Source organism: Chanos chanos, chromosome 1 (genome assembly GCF_902362185.1).
Source record: "Chanos chanos chromosome 1, fChaCha1.1, whole genome shotgun sequence".
Classification (NCBI taxonomy): domain Eukaryota; kingdom Metazoa; phylum Chordata; class Actinopteri; order Gonorynchiformes; family Chanidae; genus Chanos; species Chanos chanos.
Window position 1 is genome coordinate 35,921,315 of NC_044495.1, and position 14,303 is coordinate 35,935,617.

At 43.4% G+C, this 14,303-nt stretch overlaps 1 protein-coding gene across 2 annotated transcripts in view; it reads right to left on the reverse strand.

Annotated features, from left to right (window-relative positions):
- Window positions 1-5,625: 5,625 nt before the first annotated feature.
- The window catches only part of reln (reelin), a 105,200-nt gene continuing 96,522 nt past the window's right edge, over window positions 5,626-14,303 (reverse strand). Inside the window, exons 56-65 of one of the 2 annotated variants that reach the window (XM_030773842.1) lie at window positions 14,039-14,281; window positions 13,685-13,860; window positions 13,407-13,480; window positions 13,074-13,235; window positions 12,735-12,892; window positions 12,151-12,370; window positions 11,341-11,538; window positions 10,713-10,811; window positions 8,888-8,893; window positions 5,626-6,366 (exon numbers count right to left, since the gene is read on the reverse strand). In XM_030773842.1, the coding sequence (XP_030629702.1) occupies window positions 6,270-6,366; window positions 8,888-8,893; window positions 10,713-10,811; window positions 11,341-11,538; window positions 12,151-12,370; window positions 12,735-12,892; window positions 13,074-13,235; window positions 13,407-13,480; window positions 13,685-13,860; window positions 14,039-14,281 (1,433 nt within the window). In that variant the 3' untranslated portion in view covers window positions 5,626-6,269. The remainder of the gene's footprint in view (window positions 6,367-8,887; window positions 8,894-10,712; window positions 10,812-11,340; window positions 11,539-12,150; window positions 12,371-12,734; window positions 12,893-13,073; window positions 13,236-13,406; window positions 13,481-13,684; window positions 13,861-14,038; window positions 14,282-14,303) is intronic. The other variant, XM_030773833.1, reaches the window with a different exon arrangement.

The following is a 14,303-nucleotide window of genomic DNA, read 5'->3' on the forward strand; positions in this document are numbered from 1 at the left end:
ACTGAAATTCTGTATATTTATTTAAGGAATTCATTGTCAGCTGTGCATCAAAGGGTTGAATTATCTGTCAGTATGTTCCTGTCTGGACATTTGAACTTGTTTTTTTCCAACACAAAGATGTAGAGGTGTCCTCTAACCCCACTGTTACATTTTAAAAGACATGCCATTTAAGAAAAGACAGGGATACATATGTTACAACATTTTCAAGTCAAGGAATAGAATCATTCCATGTTGTTTCACAGTAAATTACCCACATGTGTAGTAGTGAAAGATAGCAAATGCCTCCTTAAATGTGTTCCCCTCACAGTATGTAACTGGGTACCATGACTTGGATGGAAGCAGACATAAGCCTGTGGTTAATGAAATCGTTCTATTTCGTAAATGTTTTTTTTTTCCCCTTTTGTTCTGTGAATGTTTTTGCACCTCAGCATGTTATGTACATATGTGACATGAGGATTTCTCTCCTCCTCACACAGCTCATGATCTGTAATGTGTGAAGTGATTACCTTAGGGGAAAAGATTCAGAGACGTCACTGCTAAACTCTTTACAATGTTACTGTTTACTTTTATGTCATTAAAGGACTGAGAATGTGTCTAATGAACACACCTGGTCTTCTTCAGTAAAGTCTTGACTCTTTTTTACCAATTCAATATGGTAATGACACTGATTGACCAGCCAATCAGTGACTAGCTCTGGCCTGGTGCACAATTCTTCAAGCTCTTGTGATTCTGTTGCACCCGGTAAATGTCCCTAGAACAAGATCAAAACTGGAATTTCAAGAAACAAATATGCAGAGGTGAGCTCTGGCATCTCTAAAATACTTAAATGATGGTTGGTATCCATTTTCATAATTAATTATTATATTTATTTCTGCTGCACTCATTTTTTCCCTTTGTATGTAGAGACTGAGCTATAGCATTATGAAACGTAACTCACGTTTATGTTTGAAAATAATAAAGAAATGTGTGTGTGTGTGTTTTTAGGCCAGTCTCTGACCAAGTCCTGGTGTGGATCATCTTATTGAAGTGTGTGGTGCTGTGTGTGCTGACACTGCTACCTGATGTGTTGGCTGTAGACACACTCCTGTGTAACTTCTGTCCCTTGCAGGCCAAAGGCAAGTCCTGCCCCGACAACACGACCACGCGATGCCTACCACAGGAGCGCTGTTCTACCAGCAAGGGGCGCTATGGCAAAGTTCACATTCTCTCTGCTCAGGGCTGCATAGTCCCAGAACTTTGTGGCTCTTCTCAACTTGTCAAGCATAAGGGTGTCAAGTACAACGTGACCTACACCTGCTGCTGCCGTGACCATTGTAACTTACCCCCTATGTCTGATAAGAGCTTAAAGAGGTTATTAGGATTAAAGAAGACCCACACAGAGGAGTCTCTCACTACAGAGAACCCCCTGGACAGTTGTCCTGACAACTGAATGTCACAAACTGCTGGACGAGAACAGTTCATGTAGGAGTTAATAATTTTGTCTGATAGGGAAAATGCTGCTCCACACCGACTTCTCCTCTTATGTGTTTGTTCTCTACATGTATGTTCAGGATTTATTTATTTATCTATAGACAAATTTAGGAAAAATTATTCATGCTTTTGAGAAAAATGTATAATGATTTGGTTCACTCAGAACTGTTATGCTGCAAATGTGAAAGTGTTGAATTAGCTTGAAGAGTTTATGGTTTTGCTCTCACCAGAGTGGGAACCTACTGATACACAGAGCAAATTTAACACTGTTGTTGGTAAAGTTAATGCTGCTGAAACTGAGTAAATTTACCACTGATTCATTTACTGTTTAGGGAGAGTGCAGTACACTTGTGACTTTTCTGGCAGCCTGAACCAGTCAGCTGATGTCTCCAGTCTGGAAATTGTTGAACGATGCTGAATTAAAGAGCACTATTTTGATTCTAATTGCTTCTTTTTTGGTAGTTTTTTTCCCCCAATATGATCTTTCAGTTTTGTAGATATTGCACATATTGTATGTGAAATATTCACTTAAACCTTATCTAGAAAGAGTTCATGCTGACATACATGTCCTTGAGTGCCTCCCTGACATTCTGTCACATGTGTTTTCACTACAAATTTCATAAACCCAGATACTAACCAACAAGCTTATTGTCACGCTTAAGGGGCGGCTCCCAGACGGCCCAAAACAGAAAGTTCAGAACAGACCGGGTGGGTGGGGGGGCGCACAGAGGGATGACCGAAGGTGCTGCTGATGGGTCCCCTCTGCGGCCGAGCAGATGAGGGGTTGACTGGAACGGACTTTCCCAACCGGCAGAGGAACAGGAACGGAGCAGACTCTTCAAAACAGCTTCGACGTCAGCTGAGCTGGATCAGGGAAGCGGCCTCGGGAACAGGACAGGGCGTCAGCATGGGAGCTGTGTCTGCTGGGTCCTTGTTTGGTCTATCGTTCTGTCACGCTGGTGGTGTGGTGCAGGACCCAAGTGCAAAGACACGGTGATGAAGGTGACCAAACAGAAGACTTTACTTAAAATGAAGACCAAAGTATAAGTAAAACTAGAACAAAAACCAATAACAAAAAGGTGCAGCGTAACAGTGTGCTCTAAAACACAAACAACGATAGACACAGAACGGGAGCACAAAGACATATCCAACTAAAAGTCCAAAACGAAGGTGCAGGTTGTGACACTTATGCTTTAAAAATTTGATAAAGAATTTGACAGAATTCTTTATTTAGCACATGCAACAAACCAATCAGAAGACCTCGTGTGGGCAATTAAGACAAAGCTCTTACACCTGTTTTCTTGATAGTGTGTGTTTAACCAGGGCCTTGTGCGATGCATGTATGTACTTGTGAGTGAACTCTGCTTTCACTTTGAGCTTAGCTGCTACGTGGTCAGTGGTTCGTGAGTTCCTCTGTCGTACAATCTTCCCATTGCTCTTACAGCTGGCTGAAAAGATTCTTCATAGTTTTATTCGGTTTTTTTTTTTTTTTTTGCTTGTCCACGCCGAGAAAAAATTGATTACAACCATAGAGGCTCCAAGCTAAGCTTTATCTTCCAAGCAAAGACTTTGAGCAAAAATGAGACATTGTGCACAGGAAGGTCTTAAGTGCTGTTCTGGACCTCACCTTATTGGAGCTGCCCTGTGCATATGTTTACTCTCCTTACCCAGTCTTCTCTGTGCCGGCCTGTACTGCTATTACTGCCCCGTGACACCCATCGCCAGGACCTGCAGGCGTACCCTGTCCGAGTGCCACCCAGGGGAGCTGTGCTTTACGGTAGACGGGCGTTACGGCGGGCACAGTGCTGTGTACAGCAAGGGTTGTATGACCGAGCAAGAGTGTCGTTCTCAATACAGCTACGTTGTCAAGGGAAACAACATCACCTTCCATATTGAATGCTGTGACTACGACTACTGTAACTTCAGCCAAAAAGCCACAGCCAACTACTGGTCTATTGTAGTAACTGCCATTGCTACAATTGTGTTTATGTCAAGATGATGTAGACTGAGCTCCTTCAGGGTCTGAGTTGTGCAACAGACACATAAAATGGGTAAATAAGCTTGGGCGTGTTTGTAATATTTCTCCAGTGTACGAATGATTTGCTCTATTTGCAGAAAGCCTGTTGAAGCATTCTGGGCTGATTAAGTTAATGTGCACTGAGGAGAGCTGTTTTAATGGTGGAAAAGTTTCCTAATTTTTATACTCAAATCTGTTTTAAATGATTTATATTACATTTTAAAAACATTCCTCAATAAATAAAGTGTATTTGGGCTGATTCTTGGAGTTCTTAAATAATGATAAAGCTCTCTCTGCCGTGGCCAGTCAAAGGTACTGATAGATATGTCATCACAGAACAATCCTTCACACCAGTACTGCCCAGCCAAGCACCACAGGACATGACCTCTGTGGAATTAAAAAGGTCTCTAGCAGCTCTGCATTAATGTGAGTGTTGCATCACGGGTCACTGTCTTTAAGATTATTAGTGGGATGTACATTGGCATTCTGTTGTCATATTCCAGGTGTTACATTTATAAGAGTGAACCATGTAGATGGCTGTGTTTAAAAATAGTTTTTTTCTTCTTAATTTGTCTGCGGTAGTTCTTCTGTTACCACTTGCCCTAACCCACATAATGAAATGTCCAAAAATGACATATTATTAAAAGGACTTTGAAAATTGATAACACACACAATCTGCAAAGATCTAATATTCATCAAATGTCACTACATTTGACGCCCTCGTGATTCAGCAAGCAGAAATATCTGCTTCATTCATTTCAGCTGTAGATTCAATGGCTAGTAACAGGATATGTTAATTATTTGTCTGCATGATAGTTTGGTCACTTGACACATTACCAGTTGAGTTTGAATTTAACCGGGGGCACTGAAAACAGACAGCTGAAATATTATTGTTCACTTCGGTGTGGAAGTAAAGTGGTCAACCGCAGAGGCAAAGTTTTCCTCTCCTTTAGTGAGAGAATCCTCGCATATGAGAATTTCATACAGAATGTATGTTTTAAAATGAAATTTATTTTATAAAAGAATATCAGTCCAGAAGTCAAAATGATTCTGTTTCATTAAAATAATTTTTAAAGTGCTTATGTTTTGGTTTATGTTTGTGAATGATGAAATGACAATGCATTGTCTTGTGATTCTCATAAAACACTGTTTCTAAATGTCATTTCGTCTTCTTCTGAGGAGATTTAAAAAAAAAATTACATCTTCACAATCTGATACAGTGTCCAACGGCTGAGAGGTAATTGCTTCAGTGGGCCGGAAATGGGAAATGTGACATGCACTTGGCCTTAGCACATCCCTATTATACAACTGATATTCACATTGTAATGGAACTAAGGCAAATCCAAGTTACCACAACCAGACCATTTAATGAGAAGTGCACACTGCAGGTGACCCACCCCAGTGTTCTGAGTGCACAGCCAAATTCACACATACTATCTTCACAAGTAAAACACAGTGAGCAGTGAGCTGGAGGTTTGGACTGTTCTTTATTTCCCTTTGATAAGGCGACTGGGTCTTCCCATTGTGGATATACATGTATATACAGGAGATTGCTATGCTGGAGCTACACTGAGTGGAGAGGGGTCCATATTACACAGACTTCAAAAAACAACACAGACATGGGCAAGCCTCACCTCCAGGTATCATTGGAACTCAACAGAGAAAGGGAGGGAAGAGTAAGGAGCAGGTAACATCACACGGGAGCGGGGGTGTGGGGTGAGGTTGGGAAGGGGTTTGGGGTTGGGGGGGTTATTCTTTGCAGTCTGACAACTTGACTCAACTGCCAAATAACTTAACACTAGAAAAGAACATACAGATTTCACGCACAGTGCATCTTAAATAGGTTACGTGGAGAACCATATACCATAAATATCTGTTATTTGGGAATCAACATATATAAAAATAAAAAAAACCAAAAAACATTTGCAGTCTTTCTTTTTTGTGTTTTTTTTTTAGCCTTTTTAAATTTTTTTTATCCCTTGCACTCTTCTTTTTCCGCTTCCGAGGCTGGCTTTGCCTCGGCCCTCATCTGTCCCAAAAAAAAAAAAAAAAAAAAAGAGAGAAAAATAACCAACCCCCCCCCCCAAAAATATAGCAATTAGTAAAAAACGAACAAACAAATGAACAAAACACCACAGTCAACTTGTCACAAAAAGAACCCACAGACACACAGAACAGCAAGAACACAGTACTCTTTTTAGTATCGGTATCACTGTTAGGCTTTTCTTCTTTATCATCATCATCATCATCATCTTCACTTTCCACAACATCTTCCTCTTAGGGTACTGGTGCGGGGTGGAGCCTTCCTCTTTCCTGGTCATGTTGTGCTCCATTGCCTCTTCGTCATCATCATCATCATCATCATCATCATCATGGTTATTGTCATATTTATCAGTGATCTGGTAGAACTTCACAGTGTGGTAGGAGGAGCCGTGTGTGGGGGCAGCTAGATACTATCGCAAACCGGAGCAGGAAAACTAACAACAATGCCAAGAATTATAAAATAATTACAAACCCGAAAAAAAGTTCATGGACAGTAAACAAAATAGCTGCCTCGTTGCTCATTTCCTTCCCCGTCACTCTTCCCTGGGAAGGTTTTTAATTGGCTGCAGCTGAAAGGAGATTGGATGGCCCATGTCGGTCGGGGGTGGGGAAGCGGGATGGTCTAAGGCTGACTGGAATCCGCGTGATTTAGACTCGACACGCCGTTATGTCATCAGGGAAAAGGATGGTAGTTTGACGGGTTTAAATTTGATTGGCAGGTCATCCTTTCTTGGTGCTGTTAGGCACGCTGTCGCAGTGCCCGCCTCTTCCGGCTATAGTAGTGGCGTAGCCCGGTCTGTCTGGCAAAGTTCATCATGTAGTTTTGTTTGCGAGTGCTATATGAAGGAGAGACAGAGAGGAGAGGGAGAGAGAGAGAGAGAGAGAGAGGGGGAGAAGGAGAGAGAGAGCGAAGGGGAAAAGTTGATGATAAATACTGAAGTAAACATTTTTTTTTCTCATGCACATTGGCTCCTTCTCTATCCTTTTTATACAAACACATACGCGCGCACACACACACGGACACACACACGCACACAGCTACGAAACAAAAACTACTATAACACAAGAATCATGCAAGCACTCAGCAGGCCAATCAATTTCCTCATGACCTCAAACACTGACGTCTTCTTTAACTTTCATGGAATTTGATTTTCATCATATTTTGGCATTGAATCGTGATTTTCTCAACTAACAACTGAATTTGTCTCCTCTGTCTCCCGTGAAGTGTTAGTCAAAGAAAGTGATGTCATCTCTGGCCGGATCTTCACACACCAAACATTTATAGTGCTTGAGGAAACAGACGCTGTGATTCACAAGCTTTTCTGCTCAATCCTTGATTGTTACAGTGCTTGAGGTCAGAGTTTCAGAAAAAGCCTTCTTTGAGCACTACAAGAACGGGGAAAAAAAGAAAGGTAGAGATAGAAGCATCTAAACTCTAAGCATCTAAAAAGGTTGAGGTGTGTGACGGAACGGTGTGGGGTCAGTAATCGACGCAACGACACAACAGACGAAAAACAGTGAGAGTCGCTCTTTGCTTAGCCTGTCATTGCCTCTTCCATCCAGCAGGGCCAGAGCCAGTGAGCCAAGAATGCAGCCAGGGCAGGCAAGGGGCCTCTGCAAAGCGGAGGGGCTGCGTTTTGGGGGAAGCGAGAGTGGAAGGAAGGATGGATGGTGGGAATAGGGGTGCTGGGATTGTTAGGGGGGAGTGATCGGATGAATGAGGGATTTGGGGGGTGGGGGTGGGGGTGATTGGGGGGGGGGGGGGGGGGGGGTTGCTCACACATTTCCCCTTATACCGGGCTGTCACAATCAACTGCAGACTTCCAGCCATGGCAACCGTAGAGATAACGGGGGTCAGTTTCAGCTTCAGTTCAGTCAGATCAGGTACATCTCACCTTACTTGTCACCTGGGAAATGAAATTCACCTTTCATTTCCCAAAGGCAAAACTTTAACATACGAGCAAAATTCCGCTTCCTGAGGTGACTGAGTCGAAGCTGAGCAGACCCCTGGATCACAGTGGTGTTAGTGGGTGTGCTGGAGCCACAGGAGAAGACTTAAGCCATGCAGAGGGTTGTTGAATGGAAGAGATAATACAAGTGAGTGAGTGTAAGTTCTGGTGAGATGTAGACAGGGTCCATTCTCTATATGATCATCTATACAGATCACTTTGGGGTTCAATATGAGAGGGTGAGTATGGGACCCACATAAAAAGGTGCTGATCAGCTCTCTGACTTGTGAGCCAATTCAAGTTGGTAACAATAACGTAATCATGTGGAGACCATAACTTTGCGGAGATTGCTTTCATGTCTGTTATTTGGACAACGGAGACATATATGCTCTCTCCACAACATGTCACAAGACAGCCAAAAAACAACAACAACAACAAAAACTAATACCATGAAAGACTGAATTCACAGTCACAGATATATATCTCACAAACAAGTGTTCCACCAACATGAAACTGAAAACATATGCTGTCATGAGACAGTCTTCATTTGAATGTACACTTCAGATTACTGTTGAATAATTCATAAATAGCATTTTGTTAGATCAGCCTCATTCAAGAATGGATGAACTCTGACATTAGTTAACTATCTGCTTGAAATTATCACTAGCGACATCTAATTAGCGACATCACTAACTTAAATGCTCACGAACACTTTACAGTATTGGAAAAAAACACCTTGCCTTTCATTAGATGACAGTAGTATATTATTCTACATATAAACGACAAACACAAATACCTGCCATGCTGGTGCAGAAAATGTGTCCTGTCCATTCTGTGTGTTATGTGTTTGTTTCATTGTGAGAGGGCAGAATTGAAAGAGCAAACACCCTGTGCTTGAAAGAACTATCCTTGAAAAAAACTGCTTGTTGTCATGTTTGTATTGATTTGGTTAAAAGTCCTCCTTTGTTTTAAAATAATTACAACTAATAATTACAAATCCTTGTCTAGATTTCAGTTCTTCTGAAGAAATTTCTGACATTAGATTTTACGCTAACTAGTTCATTCATCGGTCAACAGATCCAGTTCACGTACTCACGCCCCTTTCTGACATACCATATACATACACTAAGTCAGTTCACCAACCCAACATTGGTCTTACATATTGTCTGTCGGCCTTAAGCAGAACCACCTCTGCCTTGAGTCTACTTGTTCATCCTGCTGCTTTATGTGGGGTGCAGGGTTAAGGCTGGGAGTGACAAACAGGCCAGTGATGATGATGAAGAAGAAGATGATGATGATGATGATGATGATGATGGGGGATCTGAGACAGGTGGTGTGTGAAGTTGGGGTGGGGTTTTTAAACAGAGGGGAGTGTGGGGCTACATTCCGGGAGAGACGCGGCACTTACCTGACTCTACAGCCATGCCACAGGGAGCAGAATACAGAAGAGAGCAGAGGTTAGAGCGAGAGAGGGGAGGGGTAGGAGGGGGCTGCTGGCTCCCAGAAAAGTCTGAGGGGTAAAGAGCCCCGGTCTGGAGAGGCAGGGTTAACAATGGGAAGGGAAAAAAGAGAGAGGAGGAGATGAGAAAAAAGCAAGAAGAACAGAAAGATAGAGGGGTTGTGAGTTTGAGTGTAACGAGGTGGAGAAAGAGAGAAATGAGAAGCAGGGAGGAGTGAGAGGCAGAGAAGAGAGGTGGAGAGCAATTTTGGAGGAAATAGATAGAGGGCAATGGAGATCAAAGAGGAGATCAAAGAGAAGAGAAGAGAAGAGAAGAGAAGAGAAGAGAAAGAGAAAAATAGAAAGAGAAAGAGTATCCATAGTGTTATGGAAGAATACATCACAGATACAAAAAAAAAACAAAACAAAAACCCAGAGCCATGGGAGAAAGGGGGGAAAAAAGCAGGAATGGATGAGGCAAAGCGGCGAAACAGGAAAAGGTTGCACGAGCAAGAAGAGGTCAAAAGCAGTGGCATCCGGGTCAGTGCCATGTCGGCCAGGCCAGGGATGGACAGACCAGTGATGAGGAAAGAAATGAGTGAGGGAAGGAGGGAGTGAGGGAAAGAGTGATAAGCAGAGAAACAGACATAGAAGAGAACAGTGTGAGGGTTTATCATACTGTCCAGCCAACATTGTCAGAACAGAGGAGTGACAGAGGAAGAGGAAAAAGGGACAGGTGAAATTCAGGACATCAGGCTCTGTGTTTGCACGTGTGTGTTTGTGTGTGTGTGTGCTATGTAAAAAGGAGCTGAAGTGAGACTGAGTTCATTGTCTCGTGCAGGGTGCATACTGTGAGATTCCCTATCGCTTTGATCTAGTTCAAACTGTCTTTTTAATTTGGACACCATTCATTTTTAAACCAACCCTTCTACCAATTTTAATTACCTGGATAACACATCAATTCACAGACATCTAATACATCTGTAATGCTAACATTTACAAGACTGCAGTTGACTACAATCATTATTCTTTAAGATTTATGATTCATGTCCATGCAATGCATCCACTACAGAGACTGTCCAGTGTGGATAGATGCCTGATCTAATGTCACTATTTTTACACAAGCCGGGAACCGCAGTGGATGCTGAAAACGCCCATGCAGGCTTCCTCATATCTGGTCCTGGAGGTCCTAAATCCAGCTTCTTTTTGCCCTCAACCTTTAATTAGAGCTGATTGTTACCTGGGAAACAGGTGTATGCACTCTTCAACCAATCAGAGACCACGGTGGCAGGTTGATATGAAAAGCCAGCAAGACAGGACCAGATCTGAGGATCCCTGCTTTACTAAATCGGACCAGAAGACTGCTGGAGAATAACTGTCAGAAAGCTGTGCAAAACACATCTATTAGCTTGGTCACATTCAGAATGCAGAATGCACACTTAATAGATAACGATGTGTTCATTTTTGTGGTGGGCTACAAAAGATGTTGTTTGCAAAATATACGTGCGTTTATGTGTGTGTGTGTCTGCATGTGTAAGTGTTTCGGTGTGTGTGGGTTTGGGCGTGTGTGTCTGTGTCTGTGTGTACATGTTTTGGTGTGTGTGTAGGTTTGGGTGTGTGTGTGTGTGTGTGTGTGTGTGTCCATATGTGTGTGTTAATATGTGTGTGTGAGAGAGAGAAAGAGAGATTGGGATATCTGAGGTAAGGGGCAGGCCTGGGGGTCTGGAGAAGGTCAGACGGTCGATTGGTTGGTCAGTTGGTCGGGAGAGAGATGGAGAGGGGGGGGGATACTCACAGAACGACTTCCACGTGGTCCAGTGCCCACTGGTCATGCCCAGCTCCATCATGGCGTGGCTGCCACCATCGCAACTGCACGCCCTTCACCCGAGCCTCCCTGAGGAGCAGAGACAGAGAGGGAGGAGGTGAGAGAGAGAGCAAGCGAGAGAGGGACAGAGAGAGAGAGAGAGAGAGAGAGAAATAGAAAGATGTAGGGCTGTCAATAGCTTTGTCATAAGCTTTGTTTTAAGACTTTTAGAAAATCTTTAGATGATGTACACTATATTGCTTCAATTGTTCACCAAAAGCATATTGCATTGGTGTAAAATGACATTTAAGAATGGCTTACAGGCCAGGATTCTACAGGTCTACATGAAAGTAATACAATTCCAGAATTAAACCTATTGAACCTTGAGGATGGAAGTCAAACAAAGTCTTGTTTTGGAGACAATAAATGGCAGAAACCTGGCTTTGGAAATATTCACTGGAGAAACATCATTTTCATTATTCAAGTAGTATTTAAGGCTTGAAACTAATTTCAGTCTGAAGAACTGAACACACTACTGCACATTATCCTGCATTAAGCCAAGAATGAGGCAGATGTGTTGGGGTATCTTGTGTTAGGGGTGCAGGATGCTCTCACTCACAGTGGGATATTGTAAGACACTCTCTGGGCCTTGATGAAGTCTTTGGGCTGGTGTTGGGCGATGACGTGCCAGCTGACACCGTTATTAATGCTGTACTGAAGCAACACAGCGCGATCCACAGTGTCGGGCTGGTCCAGTGCTGTGTTACAGCTGTCTGTCTGCGCCACGCTACCGATCTGCAGCACGAACATGATCTTACTGCAGGAGAGAGAGAGAGAGAGGGAGAGGGAGGGAGAAGAGAGTCTAAAGCTCAATTTGTAATGATAGTTCAAAATACAATTTAGCCAAGGTCAGGTCTAGCATTTACTCTGGGAAACCAGGCCTGGATGTCTGACCACAGGGTGTAGGCCCTTTGTTACTGAAGACAACTTGACTTATGGGGTTTATACAGGCAGTTGCGTTTGGTTGAGATGATCAAGCTCCTCAGCTTGTAAGGCGGAGACTATCACATATCTCCTCTGCTACATGTGAAGTTGCTCCCTGCTGGCCGCTGGCTTTGCATCTTGGAACACTGTCACTAGTGTTTGTGTGCATGCCTGGCCAAGTTGGAACCACCACTACCGGGGTACAAATCCACATCTCCACAGTGGCATCTTTTCCAATGTGCCACCTAGCCTTTACCAAATTTTCACGTACTGCCCAAAGACAGTCCTTTAATATAACAATCCACTATCAATGCCTATGCAGAGAAGGAGTTAAACAGATTACCTAGGGCCGAACAGAAATCAGTCCAATACTCAGGCTCCAATTACATTATCAATGACATTATCAAGGGACTATCACTGCGCTTTAGGTTGGTCCGTGTAGTACCTGGCTCTGGTTAGGTCCAAAGGCTTGGTGACAGCCTGCCTCATCTTACAGCCATTGAAGTAAAGTGAGTCCCCGTGAGCGTGTGGGGAGAGCTGACCACAACCGCTGCCCACTCCTCCACCTTGAATTAGACTCCAGCTCTCCTGGGACACAGTCCCTGATTCAAAGTTATCTTTTATGGAACTGGGCAGATCACCACTGGACAGTGAGCAGTCATCACCTGGGATAGAGGGAGATGAAGGAAAGAAACAAACACAAAAGGAAAATGAAAAATAAAGATGGAAAAGAGATGTTACAGACCTGCCGACCTACCTAACGAACGTTAAGAGTCACAGTGCCTACCTGACCATTTTTGATCTAGAGGCTTCTATGTCTCACAGTCTCTGCTTCAGCCAGTACCAAAATTATAAAAATGGCATAAAAAGCCAAAAATGACATGTGTGATGAATAAAAATCTGTCTCACATACTGTGTTTTACTCAAATAAACATGAATTTGTTTTACAAACTCAGTAGATTTCATCAGTGTACAACCAGTCTACTTGGCGGTGCGGCTTTTGTCTTCCAAAACGTTCTGAATGCCCACCATGATGCCCCTCGTCACAGATGCAGACAGCCCCGGTGGTGCAGTAGCCGTGCCCACTACAGAGGCCTGGGCATGCCTCGCCAATATAGACGTGGTCCACGCCCCAGCCGTGCCGCTCGCCAGCGCCCTCTTTCTGTATCCAGCGGAACTGCGTAGCACTACAGGCAGAGAAACAAGTTTGACCGAATATGCCAAAATTAAGAAGCAAGTTATGCGCGTATGGCATCTACTGCATGCAAACACACCCACCTACCCACCCCCACACACACACACACACACACGACTGTCAATTCTCAGAGCCGTAGAGTCAGTGTGAGGGACGCTCAGTGCTGACCATACCCAGAGGAGACATGGTCAGGAAGCTGGACTGTGACTCGTGTCCACATGGAGCTGTTAACGGGGCTGTAGATGGTGGACTCGTGGAACTGGAAAGGGGAGCAGCCCACGTTGTTTACCGATGAGGGGAGGCATGCTGATTGTACCAACTGCCAAGAGTCAGACCTGTGTGAAACAGGAACACAGCACACGAGAAAGACTTTGTGTGAAAATACTGCGATTGAAAATCATGTACTCAACTATGGCTCTAAAATAAATGTATGGCATATGAATATATGAATTTGCAATTTTTTGCATTAATTATCACTGAACTCTCTCCTCCTCTCTCTCTCTCACCTTGCATCTTTCCTGTATTGTAGAAGTACTGAATGATGGTCTTCACAGGTGTCTGCTTCACAGCCAATGACAATCTGAAAAGGAGAAAATGTTGGGAAAATCACAAATAGGTTCATGTTAAACCTTATTACTACCATATATAACCAAATTACCAAATATTAATCTGTCAATCTAGACAACTAGAATGGTATTTCAACCATGACATGTGTAGCATTTTAAAGTCACAGGAGTGGATTCATGACAATGACAGTGAAGCAAGAGAGCTGGTTGTTGCCTACCTTGAACTGTAAGATGTAACCTGGTTGGACGATGAGCTCGCGTGTGGCCAGGATGTTGTGGGTTCCATCCTGGTTTTTGTTGGGCCAGTACAGGTGGAAAGAGGGGTTGCCACAGAAACCAGCCGTGCGCACGGCATTGGGATAGAAGCTCCAGCTCTCCTCATGAGAAATACCCTCTGTAAGAGTGAAAAAGAAGGAGAGGGTGGGCAGAAAGAAAGCATCCTTAAACCAAGGAGCAGAACATACCAGTGATGCAACTGACTGATATTTTAATCTAGAGGTTTTAAACCTACATTTTCCTCAAGCTAATTTGTTAAGTATATAATTAGAGAATAGTAAACTGAGACTCCTCACCATCATCAAACGTGTCTAGGAGTGTGCTGGGGTTGATGTCTGACCCGCCCACCAGAATGTTATCCAGTGCCCACTGAGCGCGCTCCGAACTGGGCGTGGCTAAGCCTGAGGAAATGGTGAATGGCTGCCACCAGCGGAGCCTCGTGACATTAGTTAGTGCACCCTCTGGTAATACAATGTAGTCTCTCCTTACAGACACATACTTAAGATAGTCCATCTCATGAAGCAAAGTCCACGATACACCTGAAACAGAGAAAAAGACAGA